The sequence below is a fragment of the Heterodontus francisci genome, chromosome 5 (assembly GCF_036365525.1).
Source record: "Heterodontus francisci isolate sHetFra1 chromosome 5, sHetFra1.hap1, whole genome shotgun sequence".
NCBI lineage: Eukaryota > Metazoa > Chordata > Chondrichthyes > Heterodontiformes > Heterodontidae > Heterodontus > Heterodontus francisci.
In genome coordinates this window covers 61,157,680-61,177,376 of record NC_090375.1, presented here as the reverse complement: position 1 = coordinate 61,177,376, position 19,697 = coordinate 61,157,680, and the positions used below count along the sequence as shown (strand labels likewise).

General features: G+C 43.3%; 1 protein-coding gene across 2 annotated transcripts in view; it reads right to left on the bottom strand.

The window, feature by feature from the left end:
- smarcc1a (SWI/SNF related, matrix associated, actin dependent regulator of chromatin, subfamily c, member 1a) overlaps positions 1–19,697 on the bottom strand; it is a 305,946-nt gene that overhangs the window by 218,788 nt on the left and 67,461 nt on the right. For both annotated transcript variants that reach the window (XM_068031537.1, XM_068031536.1), the window contains exons 8-9: positions 19,086–19,161; positions 17,544–17,675 (exon numbers count right to left, since the gene is read on the bottom strand). In XM_068031537.1, the coding sequence (XP_067887638.1) occupies positions 17,544–17,675; positions 19,086–19,161 (208 nt within the window). The remainder of the gene's footprint in view (positions 1–17,543; positions 17,676–19,085; positions 19,162–19,697) is intronic.

The window sequence follows — 19,697 nt, the reverse complement described above, 5'->3', positions numbered from 1 at the left end:
CAACAAGAGGCCAGGGAGTTTAACTTCGGTGGTGGCGAAACTTCGGGAAAGAATAATTCGGGACAAAATGAATAAGAAATAGGAGCAGGTAATCCGCTGGTACCCTACTGGAATCCAGTGAGTTTTGGTATATTATGACGAATGCCTCCACAAAATCTGCAACCACATCTTTTAAAACCCTTGGATGTAGGCCATCAGGTCCTGGTGACTTGTCTGCCTTTAGTCCCATCAGTTTGTCAAGCACCTTTTCCCTCATGATAGAGATTGTTACAAGTTCCTCCATCCCATTTACACCTTGCTCATCTATTATTGTCGGGACGTTTATTGTGTCCTCTGTGAAGACCGATGCAAAATATTGGTTTAAATTATCTGCCATTTCCCTGTTATTAATTCCCCATTCTTGTCCTCTAAGGGTCCCACACTTACTTTAGCTACTCTCTTCCTTTGAATATACTCGCGGAAGCTCTTGCAGCTTGTTTTTATATTTCTTCCCAATTTACTCAATTTTCTCCCTCTATTTGTTCCTTAACCATCCGCTGCTGGTCTCTGGAAAAAAAATTCCCAATCCTCTGGCCTACCACAATAGTCACATGGACAAATATGGGTTAATTAAAGAAAGCCAGCAGGGATTTCTTAGGGAAAAATCATGTTGAACTAACACGGGAGCGTTATAAAGAGGTAACAGAGGGGGTTGATGAGGGTAATGCAGTTGACATAGTATACATGGACTTTCAAAAGGCGTTTGACACAGTGTCGCACAACAGACTTGTGAGCAAAGTGAAAGCCCATGGAATAAAGGGGACGGTAGCAACATGGATATGGAATTGGCTGATGGCAGGAAACAAAGTAGTGGTTAATGAATGTTTTTTGTGCTTCAGGAAGGCTTGTAGTGGAGTTTCCCAGGAGCCACTTATGGACCCTTGCTTTTCCTGATCATATATTAATGACCTAGACCTTGGTGCACAGGGCACAATTTCAAAGTTTGCAGATGAGAGTCATGCAGGCCCCCAACTGCCAAGAATGAGGCACATTTAATTAGCCACATGGACATTAAACTTCAAATTGTTGCTGGGAAGAAAAGAGGGATTGATACAAGGAATTGTCAGGCACCTTTGACAGAGACATTTTTTGCATACTAGCAGAGTGTTGGAACAAAGGAACCAGTCCCTGCTCCCATACAATACACAGAACAGACGGCATCAGACCAGTTTAGTCACATGACTAACTAGCTGCTGCAGAGTTTTGAATGGAGTTTTATGTTGGCCACGGAGAATTTGAAAGCAGAAAGCTGTTTGCTTCTGGACTGAAAAGACCTCTCGTGGCTGGCTTGCCGCAGTCTCTCCTGTCTGCTTCCATCTCTTTCTCACAGAGCTGCAGACCCATTTAAGACACATGAACCCCAAGAGAGAAAAGTCTCCTACAGTGAACGAGGTTTGTGAAGAATACTGGGCCCCCAACAAAAAGCAATATCTACCTACGAGCAAGAGCTACAGCGAGCTTGAAGCACAGAAACAAAAAGCCCTCTTCAGAGATTGCCTCAAACCTCTCTACTTGATTTTTCTTCTGCTCTTTTCAGTCCCTATTTGCATGTGCATATCACGTATGCATGCTAGCATGGGGTGCGGCGTGTATCCGTAGGCTTTAACCAAATTAGAGTTTAAGATTAAGTTTTAACAAATTTCACTTTTCTTCTTTAAACCCAAGAAAGTCGGTTTGTGCTCATTTTTTTGCCTCATAACTGGAAGGCTGCATTTACGGACAATGCAACTACAACGTGGCACAGTACTTGCACATGCGCAAATGTGGACTCTTCAACTGGAATGTCAGTGTCTGCAATGTTCAGGCAGCTGCCAGAATTAAAGATGGCACCGCTCAAGTTATCAGAAAAAATGCTTATGGCTAGGTCTTTATGACAAACTAACCTTACATTAAGTTGGATGGAAGCCCAGTAATATGCTACGTAGTTATAGGATGCTAACTGTAATCCTCAGATCCATTCAATATTCCAATAATCCAGGAAGTGGTGAGCAAGCAGCCAGAGCGCGGGTGGCACGAATAGAGGAGCAGGAAACAATTTTTTTTTTTTTTTAAGAATATTACAGCGCAGTACAGGCCCTTCGGCCCTCGATGTTGCGCCGAGCTGTGAAACCATCTGACCTACACTATTCCATTTTCATCCATGTGTCTATCCAATGTCCACTTAAATGCCCTTAAAGTTGGCGAATCTACTACTGCTGCAGGCAGGGCATTCCACGCCCTTACTACTCTGAGTAAAGAAACTACCTCTCACATCTGTCCTATATCTATCACCCCTCAACTTGAAGCTATGTCCCCTCGTGTTTGCCATCACCATCCGAGGAAAAAGACGCTCACTATCCACCCTATCTAACCCTCTGATTATCTTGTATGTCTCTATTAAGTCACCTCTCCTCCTCTCCAACGAAAACAACCCTAAGTCCCTCAGCCTTTCCTCGTAAGACCTTCCCTCCATACCAGGCAACATCCTAGTAGATCTCCTCTGCACCCTTTCCATAGCTTCCACATCCTTCCTATAATGCGGTGACCAGAACTGCACGCAATACTCCAGGTGCGGTCTCACCAGAGTCTTGTACAGCTGCAGCATGACCTCGTGGCTCCGAAACTCGACCCCCCTACTAATAAAAGCTAACACACCATATGCCTTCTTGACAGCCCTATTAACCTGGTTAGCAACCTTCAGGGATTTATGCACCTGGACACCAAGATCTCTCTGCTCATCTACACTACCAAGAATCTTCCCATTAGCCCAGTACTCTGCATTCCTGTTACTCCTTCCAAAGTGAATCACCTCGCACTTTTCCGCATTAAACTCCATTTGCCATGTCTCAGCCCAGCTCTGCAGCCTATCTATGTCTCTCTGTACCCTACAACATCCTTCGGCACTATCCACAACTCCACCGACCTTAGTGTCATCTGCAAATTTACTAACCCACCCTTCTACACCCTCTTCCAGGTCATTTATAAAAATGACAAACAGCAGTGGCCCCAAAACAGATCCTTGCGGTACACCACTAGTAACTAAACTCCAGGATGAACATTTGCCATCAACCACCACCCTCTGTCTTCTTTCAGCTAGCCAATTTCTGATCCAAAGCTCTAAATCACCTTCAACCCCATACTTCCGTATTTTCTGCAATAGCCTACCGTGGGGAACCTTATCAAACGCCTTACTGAAATCCATATACACCACATCCACTGCTTTACCCTCATCCACCTGTTTGGTCACCTTCTCGAAAAACTCAATAAGGTTTGTGAGGCACGACCTACCCGTCACAAAACCGTGCTGACTATCTCTAATGTACTTATTCTTTTCAAGATGATTATAAATCCTGTCTCTTATAACCTTTTCCAACATTTTACCCACAACCGAAGTAAGGCTCACAGGTCTATAATTACCAGGGCTGTCTCTACTCCCCTTCTTGAACAAGGGGACAACATTTGCTATCCTCCAGTCTTCCGGCACTATTCCTGTCGACAATGACGACATAAAGATCAAGGACAAAGGCTCTGCAATCTCCTCCCGAGCTTCCCAGAGAATCCGTGGATAAATCCCATCTGGCCCAGGGGACTTATCTATTTTCATACTTTCCAAAATTGCTAACACCTTCTCCTTGTGAACCTCAATCCCATCTAGCCTCGTAGCCTGAATCTCAGTATTCTCAACAACGTTTTCTTTCTCTACTGTAAATACTGACACAAAATATTCATTTAACACTTCCCCTATCTCCTCTGATTCCACACACAACTTCCCACTACTATCCTTGATTGGCCCTGTTCTAACTCTTATCATTCTTTTATTCCTGATATACCTATAGAAAGCCTTAGGGTTTTCCCTGATCCGATCCACCAATGACTTCTCGTGTCCTCTCCTTGCTCTTCTTAGCTCTCCCTTTAGATCTTTCCTGGCTAGCTTGTAGCTCTCAAGCACCCTAACCGAGCCTTCACGTCTCATCCTAACATAAGCCTTCCTCTTCCTCTTGACAAGCGCTTCAACTTCTTTAGTAAACCACGGCTCCCTCGCACGACAACTTCCTCCCTGCCTCACAGGTACATACTTATCAAGGACACGCAGTAGCTGCTCCTTGAATAAGCTCCACATTTCGATTGTTCCCATCCCCTGCAGTTTCCTTCCCCATCCTACGCATCCTAAATCTTGCCTAATCACATCATAATTTCCTTTCCCCCAGTTATAATTCTTGCCCTGCGGTATATACCTGTCCCTGCCCATCGCTAAGGTAAACCTAACCGAATTGTGATCACTGTCACCAAAGTGCTCACCTACATCTAAATCTAACACCTGGCCGGGTTCATTTCCCAGTACCAAATCCAATGTGGCATCGCCCCTGGTTGGCCTGTCTACATACTGTGTCAGAAAACCCTCCTGCACACACTGGACAAAAACTGACCCATCTAAAGTACTCGAACTATAGTATTTCCAGTCGATATTTGGAAAGTTAAAGTCCCCCATAACAACTACCCTGTTACTTTCACCCCTGTCGAGAATCATCTTCGCTATCCTTTCCTCTACATCTCTGGAACTGGGAATTGGGAAGAGAAGTCAGGGGGAGCAGAAAGGTCTGGGGCGAGCGGCTGAGGGGAGGAAGCGTCAAGGCCTGCAGCGAGTTTCCGAGAAGGGGAGAATTCCAGGCGCAAAGTCTTCCATTCAGCTGCTCCCTCCAGCCGAGTGGGGGGCTGGATACCCGATGACACTTAATCGCGCATGCGCGAAGATGGACCAGGCACAGATACACGATGACATCATTCCACGCAGGCACCACTTAGTCTTGGCAAGCTGTAGCTGAGCACGTGCGCAGCTTGGCACACACTAATGACGTCCGCGGGCCGCTGCGTTGTCAGGAATCACTTTGTAATTGGAAAGCGGCGAACAAGGATTCACGAAGAGGGAGCTCACTATACTGTGTTTAAAAACAAAACCGTTACCTTATAAGACCAGGTGAAGGCTCAAAGGGACCCCTCGACACCTTTCTCACCTGGTCATAATATGCAATTTGAAAGCATTGTGAACTGTGAGGAGGATAGTGTAGAATTTCCAAGGACATACACAAATTGGTGGAACAGGCGGACAGGTGGCAGATGAAGTTCAATGCAGAGAAATGTGAAATGAAACATTTTGTTCGGAAGAACATGGAGAGACAATATAAAAGGGTACAATTCTAAGAGGGTGCAGGAGCAGAGGGTCCTGCGTGTATATGTGCCTAAGTCATTCAAGGTGGCAGGACAGGTTGAGAGAGCAGTTAATAAAGCACAGAGTATCCTGGGCTTTATTAATAGGGGCATAAAGTACACAATCAAGAATTTATGTTCAACTTATATACGACACTAGTTCAGCCTCAGCTGGAGTACTGCATCCAGTTCTGGGTGCTGGGCTTTAAGAAGGATGTGAAGGCATTAAAGAGGGTGCAGAGAAAAGTCACGAGAATGGTTCCAGGAATGAGGAATTTCAGTTATTAAGACAGATTGGAGAAATTGGGACTGTTTTCCCCGAAGAAGAGAAGGCTGAAAGCTGATTTGATAGAGGTATTCAAAATCATGAGGGGTCTGGACAGAGCAGATAGAGAGAAACTGTTCCCACTCGTGAAACAATCGAGAACGAGCAGGCACATATTTCAAGTATTTGATAAGAGAAGCAAAAGCAACTCAAGGAAAAACTTTTTCACACAACAAGTGTTGAGGTCTGGAATGCACTGCCTCAGGAGTATGATGCAGGCAAGTTCAAATGAAGCATTCAAAAGGGAATGAGATAGTTATATGAAAAGGAAGAATGCGCAGAGTTTTGGGGAGAAAACAGGAGAGTGGCACTAGGTGAAATGCTCATTAGGAGAGCTGGTGCAGACCTGGTGGGCCAAATGGCCTCCTTCTGCGCTGAAACAATTGTGAACTGTGATTGTGATTTATGGTGGGCCACATGCACAGGCGTCAAGGGCCAAGTTAATATCTGATCTCCTATGAGCCTACTCTTAAGGCTCTGAAAGGCCATAGACCTGAAATATTAACTACTTTTCTCTCCACAGATGCTGCCTGACCTGCTGAATATTTCCAGCATTTTCTCTGGTTATGCTCAAGGCTGCTTCCTGGAATGAAAAGATGCAATGTTTCACTACCTCAGTATTAGGCATCAGGAGAGCTCCCGGGGAATCTGGTGCACACCAACACGAACCTCCTCTTAAGACTCCACACTAGCTGTGCATTGATGGATGAAAATCCCTTGCCATTTATAAAAATTCCCTTTTGCTGTAGTGGTGCCTGGATTGCCACATGCACCCTGTACCTGGGAGATTCTAGCTAGAGAGGAGAATCAGAGCCCACTCATACTGGCTACTGGCATTGTCATCACAGGAAATCTGCATAATTGTCAGCCCTGCCTGTCACTTTGAGTCACTGGTAACAGTCCAGCTGGGATCTAGTCTCGCTGAGGAGGCTGCAAGTGTCTACCACCACCTGACATGACAACCTAAGCTTGCCAAGGAACTGCTCAAGACGAAGAGTCAAACCTCTATCTGTAAACCCTATGATGTAGGTAGGTCCATGCAACTGGAGCCCTGCCCGCCAACCCTCCACTGCACCTCCCTCCTGTTCATGGGCCAACCACACCAGAACACATGTCATTACTATGGATGGGTGATGCTCTTTCTCTTCTGAGACTACCATACACGTACATACATATAACATGAACATAAGAAATAGGAGTCGGCCATGCAGCCCTTTGAGCCCGCTCCACCAATGAGATCATGGCTGATCTTCTACTTGAAAACCATTTTCATACACTATTCCCGTAATGCTTGATGTTTTAATATGGAGAAATCTATTGATCTGAGTCTTGAACATGCTGACTGACTGAGCCTCCACAGCCCTCTGGGGCAGAGAAATCCAAAGATTCACCACCTTCTCAGTGAAGAAATTCCTCCTCATCTCAGTTCTAAATGGCCAGCCTCTTATGCTGTAATTGTGTCTTCTGGTTCTGGACTCCCCAGCCAGGAGAAACATCTTGCTGCATCAATCCTGTTGAGCCCTCTAAGAATTTTGTATGTCTGAATGACATGACCTTTCATTCTTCTAAACTCTAGAGAATACAGGCCTAGCCTCCTCAAACTCTTCTCACAGGGCAATCCCACCATCCCAGGGATCAGCCTAGTGAACCTTTGTTGCACTCCCTCGATGGCAAGTATCTTTTTCCTTCGGTAATGAGACCAAAACTGCGCACAATACTCCAGGTGCAGCCTCATCAAGGCTCAATATAACTGCAGTAAGAAATCTTTACTCCTATACTCAAATCCTCTTGTAATGAAGGCCAACATACTATTTGCCTTCTTAATTGTTCACTGTACCTGCATGTTAGCTTTCAGTGACTCGAACCAGAACACCCAGGTCCCTTGGAAATACAACACTTCCTAGCCTCTCACAATTTAAGAAATACTCAAACCTCACATTTCTCCACATTGTATTGCATCTGCCAAATTTTTGTCCACTCGCTTAGCCTCTCCAAATCCGCTTGAAGGGTCTTTGCATCCTCCTCACAACTCACACTTCCATCGAGTTTCTTGTCATCTGCAAACTTGGAAATATTACATATAATCCCCACATCCAAATCATTTATTATAGACTGTGACTAGCTGAGGCTGATCCTTGTGGCACCCCACTAGTCACAACCTGCCAATCCAAAAATGACCCATTTATTCCTACACTCTGTTTTTTGTCTGCTAACCAGTTCTCAATCCATGCCAGTATATTGTCCCCAATGCCATGTGCTCTAATTTTGTTTACTAACCTCCTGTGTGGGACCTTATCTAAAGCTTTCTGAAAATCCAAATAAATCATATCCACCAGTTCCCCCTTATCTATCCTGCTAGTTATATCCTCAAAAACTCCAACAGGTTTGTTAAACATAACTTCCCTTTCATAAATCCAGAGTGATCTGCCCATACATAGTTCCCTGAAAGTGGCAACACAGGTAGACAGGGTGGTGAAGGTGGTGTATGGCATGCTTGCCTTCATCGGCCAAGGCACTGAGTACAAGAGCTGGGACGTCATGTTACAGTTGGTTACCTAACGTTGGTTAGGCCGCATTTGGAGTACTGTGTGCAGTTCTGGTCGCTGCACTACGGGGAAAATGTGATTAAGCTAGAGGGTGCAGAAAAGATTCACAAGGATGTGGCCTGGTTTGGAGGGCTTGAGTTATAAAGAGAGATTGGTTCCGAAGAAGGGTCACTGACCCGAAACGTTAACTCTGCTTCTCTTTCCACAGATGCTGCCAGAGCTGCTGAGTGATTCCAGCATTTCTTGTTTTTACTTTGGATAGGCTGGGTCTGTTTTCCCTGGAGCAAAGGAGGCGGACAGGGGACATTAGATAGAGGTATATAAAATTATGAGAGGCATAGATAGGTTAGATAGCCAGAGTGTTTCCCATGGTAGGGGTGACTAAAACTAGGGGGGGCATAGATTTAAGGTGAGAGGGAGGAAGTTTAAAGGGATCAAAGGGGTAAATTTTTCACACAATGAATAGTGGGTATCTGGAATGAGCTGCCAGAGGAGGTGGTGGAGGCAGGAACAGTAGCAACATTTAAGAGGCATCTGGACAGGTACTTGAATGAGCAAGGCATTGAGGGATATGGAATTAATGCAGGCAGGTGGGATTAGTATAGATAGGCATTATGGTCAGCCGAGACGCAGTGGGCCGAAGGGCCTGTTTCTATGCTGTACGACTATGACTCTAATCCTACCATTATTTTCTAAGTGACCTGTTATCACATCCTCCATTATAGGTTCTAGCATTTTCTCTACAACTGATGTTAGGTCTGTCGCTCCTTGTTTTTTCTATCCCTTTCTTAAATAGTGTGGTTACATTTGCCACCTTCCAATCTGCAGGAACCACTGCAGAGTCCATAGAATTTTTAAAGATGACCACCATCTACTATCTCTAAAGCCACCTCTGTCAACCCTGTAGATGTAGATCAGGTCCAGGAGAATTAATCAACTTGAAGTCCCATTACTATTTTTTACTGATATTTTGCAGTTTCTCTTTTACACCGGCCGCTTGATTCTCCCCGATTTCTGGGAGGTTTTTGGTATTTTCTTCCGGGAAAACGGTCACAAAGTATTTTTTTGGTTTCTCTGCCCTTTCCCTATTCCCTACTATAAATTCTCCTGACTTCACTTGTAGTGGACCCACATTAGTCTTGGCTACTCTTTTCCTTTTTACATACCTGTAGACGCTTTTACAGCCCATTTTTATTTCTCACGAGTTTAGTCTCATTCTATTTTCCCTTTCTTAATCTTTTTCTTGGTCCACCTTTGCAGAATTCTGAAATGCTCCCAATTCTCTGGCTTACCATTGTTTTTTGACAACTTCATATGCCTCTCCTTTTGCTCTAATACAATACTTGATTTCTTTCATTAGCCACAGTTGGAACACTTTCCTTGCAGGGTTTTTGTACATTGAAGGATTGTATTTTTATTGTAAACTATATATTAGTTCTTTAAATGATAGCCATTGCCTGTCTACTGTCATACCTTTTAGTGTAGTTTCCCAATGCACCATAAGCAATTGTCTCTCATACCTTCATAGTTTCCTTTGCTTAGATTTAATACCCTAGTTTCTGATTAATTTTAAAAATGATGTAGTTCAATGTAAATTCTATCATATTATGGTCACTCTTGCCTGAAGCTCCGAGATGCCTCCCATGCTGACCTTGTCAACTTGAAATCAGAAAGTTGAAAAAAAACTGTATTCACACAAGCACCTTCTACCAAGCAACTGACAGAGGGAACTGATACAGCAGGTGCATTCAGTGACCTTTTACACATAGGGGATAATGACAAGATTAAATATCAACCTAAACTGCTGCTCAAACTTGCCTCCACTTCCCTGGTCAGTTCCCAAACCCCAGAAAACCATGTTGCTCAAGTAAAATTTGGAACCAAGTAAACAATTTTGAAATACACGAGTAAAATCCAAGGACATGAATTGTGCCAATAAGTTCCCACCCATATCCAATTATAAATTCCACAACTTCAATAGTTTGTTGCCAGCATCCAAACATATCTTAATCAAACCTGGGAAGTGGATGTGTTGCAAGTCAGGTTGCACTCCCCATTTAAAATATCTAAATTATTTACCCCCACCTGCTCCCAAGCCACTCATCCTTAGGGCATACAAGTTCTCCTACAAGTCAGTATGTTACACTTGATCAGCTTGGGACTGATAACACCAAAAATGATCGAGAACATCTGCATTTTCTGTTGCTGCAAATTCAAATCTAAGAGGTGTACAAGATTGTGACAGCTTTAGATAAGGCAGACAAAAGAAAAAGCTGTTCCCATTAGCTGATGGTACAAGGACAGAGGACAAAAATTTAAGGTTTTGGGCAAGTGATACAGGGGCGTTGTGAGGAAGCACTTTTTATTTAATATAAAACAGAGTGAGTGGTAATGACCAGGAACTCACTGCATACAAAGGTGGTGGAAGCAGAGACTATGATTTTAAAAGGAAATAGGCTGGGAACTTGCAGGACTACAGGGAGAAAGCAGGGGAATGGGACCAAATAGATTGTTCTGGAGAGCCAGCATGGACTCGATAGATCGAATGGCCTCCGTCTGTGCTATGACTCTAACAAGAGGACGTCTTTTCAAAATAAAATTAATAAATTTCCAGAGGGTTTTTTTTTTTTTTAAATAAGTTTGGTGAATTGATGCGTCTTGAAAACTTAGATGGGTTGATTACCAGATAAAACTCTTTCTGCAGAACAAAAGCAATTTATACACGTCATAAAATATACATTTGCCTCAGATTATAGCCACCTCTGTGCCAGAAAAGTTGTGGGTTTAAATACCATTCAATGATTTGGTTATTTGGCTAGGTGGCAGATGGGCATACAAGTGAGAACCAGCCCAGGGTTTGTTAGTAACCTGCCCTCAAATCTGAATGCCAACGAAGAACATGCGTTTATATAGCGCCTCTCAACCTCAAGGTTTCAAAGCACTTCTGAATAGCTTTGAAGTGTAGTCACTCTTGTAACCTCAGGAACTTGTAACTAATTTGCACACAGCTAGATCCCACAAACAGCAATGACCAAATAAGCTGCTCTGTAGATATTTTTTGCAGGATAATCGTTGAAGACACCAGAATGCCCCTGCTGTTCTGCAAATAGTGCCATGGGATCTTCCAGCTTCACCGAAGGCAGCAGACAGGGGCCCGGTTTAACAACAGCTTCAACAATGCAGCACTTGCTCGACTCTGCACCCGAATCTCAGCCTATGAGACACGCTGAAGTCTCTGCAGCGGAACTTCAACCTACAACGCTCTGAGTAAGCCACACTAACATCCATCAGACCACCTCAGTAGAAGTGCTCTTGCCTGAGTCAGCAGTTTGTGGGTTTTCTATTTACATATTTGTGCCAAGCTTCAATTTATTGAGGCTCTAGGTCTGGAGATGAAAGCTCTCTTACTGCTGGATTTAGATCAATGAGGGAGCAACCATTTTTCCACATACTAAGAGCCTCCATTAATCATATGGACACAAAACATTCAAAACACACCAATTTCAGAATGTCAACAGCAGTAGAGATTAAGGGGGTTGCAGCATTTAGTGTTAGGCAGAATTAAGTGAGTTAAGTGATGATCAGGGAGGCAGAGGCCAGCAGAAAAGGTCGCACAAAATACAGAAAGCTTTTGAGCCCATCGACATGATCGACAGCGCAGCAGACAAGACCCAGCAGCATGGTCAACAGTGGAGCATATAAAGCCCAGCAGAGTGGTTGATGGCAGAGTCATCCAAGTTCTTTTACATTTGATACCAGATAAAGTGCTGTACAAGTCCAGTTTACTCTATCAACAAAAGAGCGTTTTGTGACAATGTTTAGCAATCGCCGATGTCATCAGTGCATCCAAGCATTTGCCAGCATGCATTTGCACATGCACGCAACCACATCACCATGCAATGCACCAGATGCAAGGACATCCAAGTGTTGCCTCACCTCTCAATGGCTACAATCGCCACCTCCAAACCGCCTCCCCCGAACAGTACCTGACTTCAACTGCTTGCTTCCCAGCCTCACCGCTCGCCCCCTTGGCCACTCCTTCCCAGCCTCGCTACTTGCCCCCTCGACCACTCCTTCCCAGCCTCCCACTCGCTGTTTCGCAACACCGCCCCCCACCCCACCACTGGGCCAATCGCTCCCCAATGAGTCACCCGGAGAAGCAGCAGGGAACCAGCCACCAAAGGTGGCGCAAGCAGCCAAGGGAAGGCAGCGGCGAGGCAGGAATCAGGAAGAGAAGCGCAATGACGGAGGGAGCAGGATACTGTTGCGGGTGGGTGGGATGGAGGTGGCGAGCGGAGCCATTGAGGGGGTTTGGGTTCAATTTTATTTCAACAAATTGAGCAGCGCCATCTTTATTACTGGCAGCTGCCTGAGACGTCACAGACAGTGATGTTTCAGTCCACGAGACTGCATTTGCGCATGTGCCAGTGCTGCGCCACCTAGCAGTTGCGTTGTCAGCAAATGCAGCCTAAACAAAAATCGATACCAGGACACCAGCTGCTGACATTGCACAAAAGCCTTTAACATTTATGACTTTGTGCTGAAACAACCCAAGGTCCCAGTTCCATTCATGTTAATTGGCACGATTTCGACTCAATACCCCTACACAGTGAATTCACAACATAAATAGGAGCAGGAGCAGGCCACACAGCCTCTCGTGTCTGCTCCGCCATTCAACAATTGTACGCTGTACTCTAGGTGCAGTCTCACCAATGCATTGTACAGTTGTAGCAAGACTGGTCTACTTTTATACTCCAACCCCCTTGCAATTAGGCCAACATTCTATTTGCCTTTCCAATTACTTGCTGTACCTGTATTTTTTGTTTTGTTTTGAATGTACGAGTACATTCAGATCCCTCTGTACTACAGGATTCTGTAGTCTCTTCATTTAAATAAATTACTTCTCTATTCTTCCTACCAAAATGGATCACCCAAAGTATACTCCATTTGCCCAATTTCTGCCCACTCATTAAAACTACCTATTAATTTGCAGATTCTGTCCTCCTTGAAACATGCTTTCCCACCCATCTTTGTATTGCAGAAAATGTGGCTACAAGACACAGTCCCTTCATACATGTCATTAATATAGATTGGAAATAGTTGAGGCCCCAGCACTGATCCCTGTTGCACCCACGAGTTACAGTTGGCCAACCTGAAAATGACGACTTTATTCTTTTTGCTGATAATTAGCCACTCCTTTATACATGCCAAAACTCCAACAGCAGGAGCTCTTATCCTGTGCAGTAATCTTTTATGTGGCACCTTATTGAATGCCTTTTGGAAATCCAAATGCACTACAGATCGATAGATAAACACAGGCCACAGAGACCCACCCATTATTACTCTGCTTAAATAATTAAGTGACAAGATGAAGGAATGGGTAATTTGCTGTACTTGGCCATTCCACTCCATTAACATGAAGACATTCAGTCAGGGGCTACTAAAACCACTAGACATGTAGCCAGAATAACAAAGCTGATGAACTGGAGGATAACAATGCCAGCAAATCCCCACTCGGCAAATTCATGACCTTGCCAGTGCCAAGCAAAAGTCAGCTAGTATGCCGCAGGGAGTGATTTACTATAATTTAAAGCTGCCACAGCTCCCTATGGCTGGCTTAACTGCCAAACTAAGAAACTCAGCAGCAGAGCTTACTTTTGTCAGTCCAAGAAGAATGTGAAGTAAATGCTTGGAGAACAGGGAAGGTTAGAGATATGTGGGGTGAGGATGATGTCCTAATCATTTCCCCTGACTGGGATGTACCATGGAAGATAGCAGGAGAAGTTTGGCTGACCAGATTTGGCACTATCAATGTTTCACTATTACTATTAATGCTTCATGTCAATAATCTTTCAGCAGAAAGGTCATCGACCTGAAACATTAACTATTGCTCTCTCCACAGATGCTGCCATGAGTATTTCCAGCACTTTGTTTTTAGTTTAGATTTCCAGCATCTGCAGTATTTTGCTTTTACTTAAGTTTGTTTGAGGTTATATGCAAGTACATTTAATTACTGTCAACTTTTGATCAGAGGAGTATTAGGTTAAACTTGGTTAAGTCTCCTACTTGCTCCACTGATGGCTGTGTAGTTTGATCAAACACACATCCAGTCAGTAAAATGGATTCAGCCAAGGAGAAATGGAAGCATTCAATATCCTTAAGTGGAGGTAAAATGGCAAACAAAGTCAGGGTGGGGCTCCCACTCCTGATTAGTGACACCTGCTGGATGTAAGTATCTGTTAGAAAACAGGTTAAAAAAAAATTAGAAAACCAAATCAAGGAACATTAGAAAAATTATCTACAGACATGAACAAAGGTTTAAAAAAAAAATCAGGAATGGGATGGGGCCACTAAGGGATAAACAAGTTAAACTCTCATAGTGACAGCAAAATGACAACAATATTAAAGAGTTACTTTGCCTCAATATTTACTAGGGTGATAAACACTGTAGACAAGGCATCAGAAGACAAAATCCAACAGGATATAAAATCTTGCAAGATAGAAAGGAGCGGTATGGGGGAAGTTCATTGATAAACTTAGCAAACTTGAGACTAAAAACTTAAACTCAGACACAAAACCAGAGTGAATAAAACCCCTGGTGCAGATGGCAACATATTAAAAAGAAATTAGGGAAGAGATAATACAGGCACTATTACACATACATAAAAATTCATTAGAAAAGGGACTAGTGCAAGACAGCTAATGTAGTTCCTAAATTTAAGATAGAACAAACCCAGGGAACTGTAAACCCGTTATGTCTTGCCAGCGACATTAAGTTAAGAGGCAAGTGGAAAAACATAGAAACCAAAAACATAAAGAAGAGTGCAGTCATGCTCAACCAAAAACCTACTGAAATCTTTGAAGTAGTAACAACAGAAAGAGTTGACAAGGATAATATTTTAGATATAGTTGGATTTGCACAAAATACCTTCCGTGAGGTGCCACATTGTAGACTTATAGGACTGGGGAAGGTTGCAAGGATAAGGAGGGGCGAGATGAAATTTTAGATTTGAAGCACTGGAGGACTGGAATGTAGCAAGCTGGACTTGCAAGATAGGATACGGACAGCAGAATTTTAGAGAAACCATTGGTTATGAAGGCTGGAGATTGAGAGGCCAGCCAGGAAAGCATTAACAGTCATGTCTGGAGGTGACAAAAGGCACAGCTTCATTTACCACTGTGCAGTCAATCACATTTCTGAAATTGGGCAGCAACTGAAGTGCTACAACTGGTTTAAGACGAGATCCTGGAACAGCCAAGGTTCCTGTTCCCGATAGTTATACATCCCCGAGTGCAATGTACGTTGGCAGGCAATTGACACATTTGGGGCATCTTAACTAAGACCCATACTTGGCACCAAACTAGCCTCTGGGATAAATCAATGGTAGGCTACCGACACCAGTGAACACACAGCACCTGCATGAAGCCCTTTCTTGCGAACTGAAGGGGTCGGGTGGGTGGGGAGAAGAGAAAAAGTGTCTTTTGCAGGACTTGAAAAAGGAACAATAAACCTGAACAAGCATAGGAACATTTTCACCTATCCCCATTCACATTTCCAGTATCAGGACTAAGACTATCATTTCAGCTTGATAACAAAAGTGAAAGATGCTGAGAATTTGTGTGTTTCAAAGAAAAATTAACTGCAACAGAAATACATCAACACCCATCGCAGTTCGCTGACAGACATTTGTGGCTGGGGGTGGAAGCTTGGAGGGAGTTTGGAGCTTAATTTGCATCGTTGTTTGCCACGGTCAGATAGAACTTCATGCAGAGGCTCCGTCAGTCACGCTATGCAGGAGTTCAAATGAACTTGCATTTATATATAACACTTTTAATGTAGAAACATGCCCCAGAACATGTCACAGAACAGTAAGCAGACAAAACCAACAGGAAACTCTGAAGAACAGGACAGAAGTATAGTTAGGGAGAGGATTAAAAGGGCCACAAAAACATGTAACATTAGAAAAGGAGCAGGAATAGACCAGACAGCCCCTTGAGCATGCTCTGCCATTCAATACGATCTTGGCTGATGCTTGGCTTCAACTCCGCTTGGCCGCCTGCTCCCCAACTCCCTGAATTCCCCAAGACCAAAAATCTGTCTAGCGCAGCCTTAAATATATTCAATGGTAGAGCATCGACAACTGTCTGGGGCGAAGAATTCCAAAGACTCACAACCCTCAGTGAAGAAATTTCTCGTCTCCGTCCTAAATGATAAACCCCTTATCCAGAGACTGTGCCCCCCTGTAATACATTCCCCAGCCAGGGGAAACAATTGAAAATGTTATCACATCTCAAGTATATTAAAAAAAAGCGAGGAAAAGATGTCATCTTCCAAAATATCAACAAAGAAAGAGACCGGGACCAGCTTGCACTGTGGCTTATATATTAGTCTTACACTGGGTTCAAATTCAGCCTAAACCGCTGTGACGAAAGTCTCCTAGGTCTGAAAAATGAAAATGAAATTGCGATTTGGGCATGAGACTGAAGCACATACAAATTAGGGGCAGGAGTAGGCCACTCGAGCCTGCTCTGCCATTCAATAAGTTCATGGCTGAACTGATCACTCCACATTTCCACCTACCCCCAATAACCTTTCACCCCCTTGCTTACCAAGAATCTATCTACCTCTGCCTTAAAAATATTCAAAGATTCTGCTTCCACCATCTTTTGAGGAACAGAACTCCAAAGACTCACGATCCTCAGAAAAATTTTCTCATCTGTCTTAAATGGGTGACCCCTTATTTTTTTTTTTTAAAAACAGTGACCCCTCGTTGTAGATTCTCCCACAAGGGAGAAATATCCTTTCCACATCCACCCTGTCAAGACCCTTCAGGATCTGACATCTTGTATCTTAGTTATCGTAAACTACTGATAATTCTGCACTCTTTGAATTTTTAATATTTTTTAATGAATTCATCCCCACTATGTGGGAATCACTGGGAAGGCCAAAATTCATTAGCCATTCCTAAAAGTCATATTAAGGTAGTGATGCAACTGAATGGCTTGCTATGCCAGTTCAGAGGGCAGTTAAGAGTCAACCACATTGGTCTGGGACAAGACTAGCCAACGATGGCAAGTTTCCTTTCCCCAAGGATATTTACAAACCATTTAGACTTTTTAATTCAACCGAAGTGTATTTATTAAAGTAAAATCTAATTACCAAACTGCTACGCTGGGATTTGAACTCACGTTCTCTGGAATTACTAATCCAGTCAAATAACCACTATGCTACTGCACCCATCACATTGGCAATACCATTTCAGCTAAGTTGAAAACAAACAGTTTCTAGCCACATTGATTCAGAGGTGAGTATTAAAGTCCCTTCTCTTACCGAAGGTGCAGAATGATAGATTTAATCACAAAAGGACACCCTCAGAAAAGAAGTGAAGCTTTCCTCTTGGCCAACCCATCACTTATCATTGTAAATGTTGACAGATATTGTACTCTACCTCTTCAGCTACCGTCCTGATAGGAATGTGCTGTCGGTAACTAACAGGTTTTCTGTTATCATCAACCTCATAATCCTCTTCATTCATCCACTCATTGAACACGTCGGTGTCCAGGATCCACTTGGCATGCACCTGGATAGGTCAATACAACATTACAATGCTTTGCAAAATCGGCCGAGAAGAAAATGTTCAAAATGCCCAAATGGGTTGAAACACAGGTTACATTTTCAGCTGTGGGGAAGAAAACACAGATTCCATGTGTGACCCAAAAGAGCACTGCTGATGCTACATTAGAAGAGCTGCTTAAGAGTGTATCGTTCCTACATGGCTCATGCCCTATATTGTTGATCTTAATGAAATTCACCTCGGAGTTGCATCTGTTCCTATTGTATGCAGCAGTTTGTCACATCACAGTATTTCAGCAATTCTGGTTAGTGCACCTCTGTGCTCTGCTTGGGTCAAGTGATTGTGAAAAGATTTGAGCAGCTCCTTGTTTCTCCCCAGCTGAATTTGGGTGCAATCGATGGGATATTCTACTGATTTTCACAAGTGATGTTTCCTACCGAAGGTTTTTAATTTACCAGACCCCATCTTAAACCCCCTTTACTGCAGGTACCCGAATCTATTGTTGTCACCCAACTCCAGAATGTCATCTCCCACCACTCCTCGTTTCTACCTGGTTTGATTCCTAGCCTGCCCATTACAGCAAATTTCACAGACCAACACCAACATCTCATTTAACAGCAGCAATTATCGACCCTCGATTGTTATTCAGCATTCAACATGATCAATCCTGACAATTTGTTCCACCACCTCCCACTTAGGTGATCTCCAAGTGACTGCCTTTATATGATTTCACGCCTACTTGTCAGCTGGCCATTCAGTTGGTGGCACGTTTGCCTCGAAGTTAAATGGTTATGGGTCCAAGATGAGCACATAATCAAGGGGAACTACAGTAATGACTGATTGCTACACTGGAGAAAAAAGTCAGCCAATCGCAGGAAACATTAAACAATACCCTGTCTGCCTGTGGAGCAGAGATTAAAAAAGATCCCAATGGCACTGCTCAAAGAATAGAGCTCCATGGCCTGGCGAACAAACTTTCATCCCTCACCACCAAAATCAAATGTATTGGTCCTTCACTTCATTACAGTTTATGGAATCTTGGTAATGACTGGCACACTTCCCTACTGAAGTGATTGTACTTCAAAGCAATCCAATGTAGGTGAAACATTTCAGGGCCTTTGGAAAGACGGAGAAAAGGGTTACATAGAAAAATAAAATGGGATCGTACAGTGTTTTAGCCACATTCACAGGACATACCAAAATGCTTCACATCCAACGAATTATTTCATTTCTTTTTAAAAACATATCTGTGTGCAATTTTAATGTCGTGTTCATGATTTGTTGCTGGCAGAACATGTTCTGTTATGTAGTTGTACACCTCACTGCTTGTGCATATTGATCTTTCCCGATTTAGTAACATTTTAATAATTCTTCAAGAATGATGTCACTTGCTTTGCACAAATACATTTATCTTACCTTCCATGGCCTTTCAGGGATTGGTGGTTCCTCAACTTCAGCATCAATTTCACTGGCAGGCATCCAAGTGTCATAACTGGCAAACAAACAATTAATATTTCATTGTGCTTCTTGGAAAAAATTCAAAGGATAGCGATAATTTTGTGAATTGCTTGTGAATCGATCAGAGGGAGGTTTGTGCTGGTGAATGACAGTTTCTCCTTAAGGTAGCAGGACAGATGCATTGGTAAAGTTTCTTCTACACTGCCCCAACAATGCACCTCAGGGCAGCAGCAACAATCGCCAATGTTCTCTCTAAGCTGCGCAGCAACCAGGAAGTTTCCGTGCAGTTTGAGCACAAGTCGGTTCCTTTAAGTTACCGTATGTGCGTGGCCGTAGGAAAAAAAATTTTCAGGGTCCGCACACTTAGATGAATAGGCCACAAGCAAAATAAAATTAGAGGAAACCTACCATACTGGTATTTTTCTTGAAATTTCTGACACTAGTCTTGATCTGCAACAGATTTTAATGCCATAACTGAGAGTGGCTTAAACAATACGGGTTAATTTCTAAGAATAATCTACATCGGGGTCTAATTTTGCACTGGACCCTTAAAACTAGTAGGTACAGCAT